Source organism: Canis lupus, chromosome 2 (genome assembly GCF_048164855.1).
Source record: "Canis lupus baileyi chromosome 2, mCanLup2.hap1, whole genome shotgun sequence".
Lineage (NCBI taxonomy): Eukaryota > Metazoa > Chordata > Mammalia > Carnivora > Canidae > Canis > Canis lupus.
The window spans coordinates 19,484,540-19,492,778 of record NC_132839.1 but is presented as its reverse complement, the minus strand read 5'-3'; the positions used below and the strand labels follow the sequence as shown (position 1 = coordinate 19,492,778).

General features: G+C 44.7%; 1 protein-coding gene across 1 annotated transcript in view; it reads left to right on the top strand.

The window, feature by feature from the left end:
- Positions 1-1,874: 1,874 nt before the first annotated feature.
- ADGRV1 (adhesion G protein-coupled receptor V1) overlaps positions 1,875-8,239 on the top strand; it is a 520,471-nt gene continuing 514,106 nt past the window's right edge. Inside the window, exon 1 of the mRNA XM_072791879.1 lies at positions 1,875-2,031. Within this exon, the coding sequence (XP_072647980.1) occupies positions 2,010-2,031 (22 nt within the window). The 5' untranslated portion in view covers positions 1,875-2,009. The remainder of the gene's footprint in view (positions 2,032-8,239) is intronic.

Sequence of the window (8,239 nt, the reverse complement as noted above, 5' to 3'; positions counted from 1 at the left end):
CCACATGAATAACTGATTCACTGTCTTGGTGATAAATTGTCTGCATGTTTCAGTTTCCGTACTGTAGGTTATAGTAAGCACATCTGTGTCTACTCTTTGACTATGCCCCCATGGATTTACAGTTTCTAGACCCCGTCCACCTTTGTAGTTGAGCATCACAGGAAAGCTATTCAATGCCCTTGATCATTTAGGTTGCTTTTCTCACTACCTACTCTCATGCTTTGAAGTGCAGCATTTGCATTCCTACAGTTTCTGTACCAGAACCCTTTTGTCTGAATCATCTTTGCCTTAGTGCCCAACTGTTTGTTGACTGTTGCAGCTGTGCGATGTGATGCTCGGCAACAGTCCATAATAATGCTAAATTAGTACTGCTTGAGAGCAGTTTGTGGCCCAAAGTAACTATAGCAACTCAAAGTAACTACCTAGTTATTCCAATTGAGATTCATTACAAAGGGTACCCTTATGCCCTGTATTTGGAATTAGGAGACATAAGACCTACTCCTGTTTCTGACTTTAAGCCATTTAATCAGCATTGATGTTAATTTTTTTCATTCATAAAATCAGCAGTGAGGGACGCTTGGGTGGCAAAGCGATTCAGCGTCTGCCTTTGGCCCAGGGAGTGATCCCGGAGTCCCGGGATCAAGTTCCACATCAGACTCCCTGCAAGGAGCCTGCTTCTCCCTCTGCCTGTGTCTCTGCCTCTCTCTCTGTCTCTCATGAATAAATAGATAAAATCTTAAAAAATAAAATAAAATCAGCAGTGAGGTAGTGTTGGACCGCTAATTGCTAATCTTTAAGCTCCTCCCGGGTTTGCAACTTCTAAGAATGCTGCGTGTGCTTTAAAAAAAAAATCTCTGATGTAGATAAGCATTTGCACTTTGCGGACCTCGGGGGTTTTACTTAGGCTAAGAGTGCCTATAGAGTTCAGAAATTCAGAGTTCCCGAAAAGTGATTTGATGGAGATTACTATAGAGGAAAAAGATTTTTTTTAAGCCCTGGAAATAATTGCCAACATCTTTTTTTTTTTTTTTTATTTATTCATTCATGAGAGGCACAGAGAGAGAGAGGAAGAAACACAAGCAGAGGGAGAAGTAGGCTCCATGCAGGGAGCCCGACATGGGACTCGATCCCGGGTCTTCAGGATCACCGCCAAAGGCGGGCACTAAACCGCTGAGCCACCCAGGGATCCCCTAGTTGCCAACATCTATTGGGGTTTAACACGTGTCAGCTGTAGCACTGCAACTCTCAGTCTCATTCATCTTGTCCTTCTAACAACCGTAGGAGGGAGGAATTTACCTGTATGTTGACCCGAGTCTGCGCTCATAAGTACAAGTAAGGGTAGAGTCCTCATTTCTAATATTTCATCAATTTGTGCGCAAATTCTCATTTTGAACATCTCAATGGGGTGCGCCTGTCAAAGTTAAAATAAATGTCTGTAGCACAGGGACAAGAATCCGTAAATGGCCTTTCTCAGAACCCTGGGAATTGCTTCCAGGGGCGTACCCAGGGCGGAGCGCCCGCCAGCCGGGGGGCAGGGTGGGGTGCGTGCCGCGCTCGTGCCTAAGCGGACAAACTAGAAAGTTCGGCCAAAGAGCGCAGCAGCCCAGGGCGCGGGGCGCACCTCCGCAGCCGCGCGGGCCGGGCCCAGGCTCCGGGTCCCGCGCGCAGGCAGGTCGGCCTGGCGCCTCGCTGCCGGAACAGTCCATTAGCGGTGGCCTTTGCAGGGTGTTCCCGACGCCGGAGCGCAGACCTGGCTGCCCGCTGCGCAGACGGGGGCGCGCTGCCTTGGGCGGCCACCCCCGCTCCGCTGGTCAGGTGAGCGCAGCCCGGGGAGCCGCGAGTCCTATTGGAGCAGACGGAGGATGCAGGGGGGCGGGGGGGAGAATGGAGCCAGCGTCCTGACCCGACCGCGGGAGGCAGAGCCAGCAGCCCCGGCGAACCCTGGGGACGCGGGCGAGAGGCAGAACGGCGGCGTGCGAGGGGACCGGCGGGGACCGCGGCGCGCGCGGATGTCGGTGTCCCCAGGGCTAGGTAGGCCGTGGCCGCGGGTGCTGCTGCGAGCATCCCGGGCTCCGGGGAGGGTGGCGCGCCGCTCGCGCACCTGTTGCTGCGGGCGGAGGCGGAGGCGGAGGCGGAGGCGCGCCGCGGGCTGAGGCCGTGCGGGGCGGGGGGGGGCGTGCGGAGGCGCCCGCGTCCTGCCCGCATATTCTCTGCGCCCTCCCCGCGCCCTCTCCGCGTCCTGCCCACACTTTCTCCGCGCCCTCCCCGCGCCCTGCCCGCGTCCTGCCCGCATATTCTCTGCGCCCTGCCCGCGCCCTCCCCGCGCCCTCCCCGCGTCCTGCCCGCATATTCTCCGCACCCTCCCCGCGTCCTCCCCGCGCCCTGCCCGCGTCCTGCCTCGTCCTCCCCGCGCCCTGCCCGCGCCCTGCCTCATTCTCCCCGCGTCCTCCCCGCGCCCTGCTGCGTCCTCCCTCGTCCTCTCCGCGTCCTCGTCGCGCCCTCCCCGCGCCCTCCCCGCGCCCTCCCCGCGCCCTCCCCGCGCCCTCCCGCGTCCTCTCCGCGCCCTCCCCGCGCCCTGCACGCGTCCTCTCTGCGCCCTGCGCGCGCCCTCCCCGCACCCTGCCGGTGTCCTCTCCACGTCCTCCCTGCATCCTCTCCGCGTCCTCCCCAGTCCTGCGGGCGTCCTCTCCGCGTCCTCCCCGCGCCCTGCCCACGTCCTCCACATCCTCCCCGCGTCCTCCCCGGGTCCTGCCCGCCGCCCCTTCCGAAGCAGCCTCCGCTCCAGGAAGGCAACACGGGAGTGAGCGGAGGCGAAACTGGCCTTTCTTCTCTTCTCGGCTCGTTTGAAACCCCAGCCCGAGCTTTAATTTTAAAAAGTGTGCTTGGAAAATAACCGACCAAGAACAGCGCCCCATAGGTGATAACTAATAATGGGAACGTTGAAATGGACTTAGGGAGGCTTGGGTTCAAAAGTAACCACCGTGTAGAAGAATTTTCAGTAAAATGTTGGTTTCAGGGAGTTTGGAATTGGTCTGGAGCTGAAGAATAACATACTTTTTAAAAGAGCTTAGACATTCTTTAACGTCTTCAAGAATCTGAATTTTTTTTTTATTAGAATAAAAACCAAGAAACTATGCTAGGACTCCTCTTAAGGTGCAGTATTAACGTACTCGTTATAACTTTTATTTTAGACTGACTTTTAACATTTCACAAAATCCACAACCTTTAAAAATGTGTGCAATGTGTTTATATGTAAGCTGTGGACTCTTAGAAAGTACTCATACCGACTCTTGAGAGTGCAAAGTAGCCATTAGGATAAAGCTAAAAAAATATACCGTAGGTAATATGGCATTATTTAAAAATTCTTTCTGAAGTTATTACTTTAAGCTACTAAAGTGCTTTTTCTCCTGTGTATCGTTTATCAAAACACTTAAGGTGGAACAAAAACAAGTAATTAAAAACAAGATGTTCTAGTTGAGATACAGGTGAACACCAACAATTTATTTTTGGGTGATTTGCTACAGGGAGTACCAAATACTCCCTGAACTGTGACATAATAAAATCTTTTAAATATATGCAATTAGATACAAGTCCTGGCTTGCAATTAACTTACAGTGACTTTGGACATTCCTCCATTCTTCTATGCCTGACTTTTCCTAATTTACAAAATAAAGGGATTGGACCAAGTGACCGAAAAGACTTATTTCAGGTAGAAATAGTAAGTTTCAAGATTATAACTTTTTAAAGGAAGTAGCCAACATGTATACACTAAAAATAAGTATGTCTAAATTCTTATCTCAAAGTTATTTCCATACTAAGTGACGGTAGCAGCCACCCCATACTGAATGCCTGTTATTTAATGAATTCCGAGAAGACCTCTATATAGGTTATTTAACACTTACCACGAGACATAGATTAGTATTATCCCAATTTACAGATAATGATACTGAGGCATGGAAAGTTTAAGCTCCTTGCAAAAGTTCCCTAGTTATTAAGAGCTGATCAAGGATCTTTCCTGAGGGCTCCAAGCATCTACAGTATACTGAATGTGATGATTAAAAGCTGAAATCACCCATAAACATCAACTAAGAACTCATCTTAGACTAAAATGTAAATCCATAATGAGTTGCAAATTAATTAGGGAACAACATTGAATCTTGATATCGGAAATAGAAATGGTGTATCAGTCAACGTTGATTATATTTTAATAACAGCAGTTCTATGCTGTGTACATGTCAAATATTGAATGCCAGTTGTATTCATTGTCAGAAAATGATAATGTGAGAAATGTTTGGACTATAAATACTTTTATGGTAATAAAAGTAATGGTTAGATATAATATGGTAAGGCAGAGGCTAGTGTTAAGCACAGTACTTCACATATCTTTCTACTGCTGGTGTCCTTGCCCATGCTCTACCCAAAGAAAAAGAGTGTTCACAACAGAATTAGCTGTGACTAGACCCTTTTGTTCATGTTCCCACGATGAATGATAATAGTGTACTACATTTATTGAATGCTCACTGTATATTAGAATTCTAGGCTCTTTAAAAAGAGTAACTGTATTTAATCATCAAATACTATTATCCTGATTTGCAGATGAAAAAACTGAGGCAGAAAGATCTATGACCAGGGAGGATGGACAAGGAAAATACATTTTGCCTTAGGTTACGTATATGATCCTTTAATGTTCAGAAAGTCATAGGCTGTGAATACACTGTTGCACTCCTTAAGCACTGGGAGGAAATTTGGAGTTAAACTAGACAACCCCTTTATTTCATATTTGGGGAAACTGAAACATAGAGGAGTTGAGAGACTTAAAGTCATACATTCTCTTTTTGCATTTATGACTTGAGTCACCTGGATATTCCCATAAACTAATAAGTGAGAAGCATGATGACTGATTAACTTGGTTATTACATGCTTGATATTGACACTCAACCAAACACTGCCTCATGCTCTTAATATTTCTCCTGCTGTTACTGGAAATCTCAAGGTCTCCCAGTTAGGATACTAAATCTTTGAGGCCAGTGACTATATTATATATTTATCTAGTATCTCCAGAGTTTAGCAAAGTGGCTAATATATTGAATTTGTTACAGGCTTTGTTACCTATTTATGTTTGGTAAGTCATTATTTTATGCCCTAGGTCCAAAAATCTGCACAAAGCAGGCACTGGTGCAGTCATTACTTTCTTTCATGTAAATAATTTACAGATGCTTTTAAAGCATATTGAGGTCCTTAGATTTTTTTTTTAATTTTTATTTATTTATGATAGTCACAGAGAGAGAAAGAGAGGCAGAGACATAGGCAGAGGGAGAAGCAGGCTCCATGCCCCGGGAGCCCAACGTGGGATTCGATCCCAGGTCTCCAGGATCGCGCCCTGGGCCAAAGGCAGGCGCTAAACCACTGCACCACCCAGGGATCCCAATTGAGGTCCTTAGATCATGATTGCTTAATTTGATTATAAAATGTAGTGTGACCATGGTGAGAGAGATCTGGCTGGGCATTCCCCTGATTTTGTGGGAAAAGTCCAACAGCTTAGCATTGCATGCAGTTGAATATATATTTTTCTCTCTCTCTCTCTGACCTGGAAATAACTTTTTTTTCTGATTGTAAAGATAATATAAAATCATGTAGGAAATTCAAACAGTACAGGGGAAAGACCCCCCCCCCAGGAGTCCACTATCCAAAGATTTTGATGACCATCCAGCCAGAAAGATGTCTTTTTTCCCCCCCATAACTCTTGCTGAATCAGGGTAAGAGCTGAATTATTTATTGGAACTGTTTCTGATTTAAAGTTCTACTTGGTATTCTTTGACTCCCAGGCAGCTCAAACGTTATACAAATGATGATCCTTGTTGCAAAGGGAAGATAATAAGACTCTATCTCCTACAGCATGATATAGTACAAAAAGTTGATTTCCCTATGCATGCATGCCCGTTTTTCTCCCTTCACAAGGCAGGAGTCAGGGGACAGGAGGCATCTTTGCATGTATGGAGAGTTCCCCAATGTGTCAGGATGTCAGGCCACACAAGAGGCCGCAGCACCCGAGCTCTGTTGCCCTGAAGGAGGTGTGGTAGAGGAGGAGAAGGGTGGAGCTGGGACACAGGAGGCTGTGGTAATACAAAGGCTGTGTTTTCGGATTCCACTGTGACACACTATACACTTTCAAATGTACCAGACCAAGTCCCTCCCCCAGCTGCTGGGCAGGTGGTCATGGGGCCCTTTCTGGTGCAGTGAGGCGTAAGGCTGGCTATACCTCAGAATGAGGGCAGGATGCTGATAGGGCATTTCTCATTCATTTATTCAGGATTCTGAAACCTCAAATGGACTCTTTTTCATATAAAGGGGGGAAATTGGCTGTTGGAATAATTCTCCATAGATGAGTTTTGAACTAATACAAAAATTATTAGGTATAAAGGGAGGCTGGGGTCTCTTTGAGATGGGCAATGATAACTCTTTCCGTGTGCATTTGAATATAATTACATTGAAAATATTAACATTTTAAAGATCGTATTATTTGATTACTTTAATTCAGAAACTTATTTCTTACTCTTGCCCTTTTCCTAGGTACGTTTTCTTGATTTGTGCTATATATTTGAACATAGAATTCTTTCATGCCTTACTTTATTAGGGGCTTAACATGGCTTAAATCCAACCATCTGTTCGCATCTTGGCACTTCAGCGCATTGGAGGTGCTGGTAGGGGCTAAATAAATTTCCCACATTTTAAAGGTTAGGGAAAGAGCTACCTTTATGAATAGATTTCAAATGATTCTCAGCAAGACAATAGTGCAGAAGTGGAGTAAAAATGCATTTCATTCTCTGAAGCACAGGGTCCCCTGTCTGTCTTTAGTTTTGCTGAAAGGCAATTAGCATTTCAACTAGCCAATTTGGTTACATGCAATGAAGTACTTGGGTTTATAATTTGCTGCTCTCTGTCTGAGGCAGTTGAGCTCCAGCTCTTATGTAATCCTCTCCAAGTAGCCTTCTCTCCAGCATAGTTATTGTTGCTGGTCTTAAATAACTAATCAACAGAGAGTTTTCCTTGCCTTCGACTGTGGGGTGCCATAAGGCAAGGAAAATGAAATGCCAAGCTAATAAGGGGATGATTGTAATTATTAAATAGTCATTATTGAAATGTGGCACAGGTTGAAAGATGCAGAATAGCTTCAAATAGAATGGCTTCAAAATACAACTTCAAAAAAGGCATTGTGTGGCGTTCTTAATAGTTTATTTCTGCGTGTAGTAGGCAAAGTGAACAGAGGGTATATATGTTCTACAGGGAATTAAGTGAGATGACTCAAAATTAACAGAGAAGAAGCAGTTCTTAATTATTTATATTGACTTTGCACTCTTTCTACAAGAAAGAATTCTGTGGGGAATTTGTGTAAAAGAGAGAAAAAAATTTTAAGTGTTATAACAGGTGGGCAAGTGCTCTGAAGCACACTGGAAATTATTCAAGGGTTTGTATTTGTGCTAATCAAAGATAAGATTTTGTTAGCTTCTTTAGTTATGAATTCTGATAACTAGGTAATATTAATATACTTCTTGCACATACCATATTCTTCTTAAGGAACCACTCTATGTTTTGATAATCCTTTTGTTAGGATAATTGAAATGATATTATCCTTTAATCCACCATGGGGCAGTAATTCAATTTAGCTCATCTTTTTTATGCAACACTGTTTTTGCAAAGTTGTTCCTATGTAATTATTTGGAAATAAAATTATTTCTTATTTTTCAAAGAATGTTTCACTGAAAGAAGGCATGATCACGAGAAATGTTTTAGATATAAGCCTGGCAAGTGATCAATATAATTTAAGAACGTATATGAAAAAAATTGCATGACTTTTCTATTTCCAGCCTCTGATATAAAGACAAAGCCATATCTGCAGCTATAATTAGAGTCAGTATATTATGCAACTAAATTCAGTAGTGTTGATGAACAGGAATGAAATAAAGAAGGCTTACCTGTCCTCTGGCAGACTAGTCAGCTAGAGATGGAAAGTGTTATGGAAAAAGTGGGAATTGATCTGGACTTTGAAGAATGGTGGAGAAGAGGGAGTGGAGAGAGGTAGAGAGAAGAGCCCAAGGAGTAGCTTGGATCAGAGTGCAGAGGGAGGAGTGATCCAGGTATCTTGTCCCAGATACACATTAGATCAACTTGACTGCAGCTGTTGAAAGAAGAGAAAGAGATGGCTAGAAGTGCAGCATCAGTTGGATTTATTTATTTATTT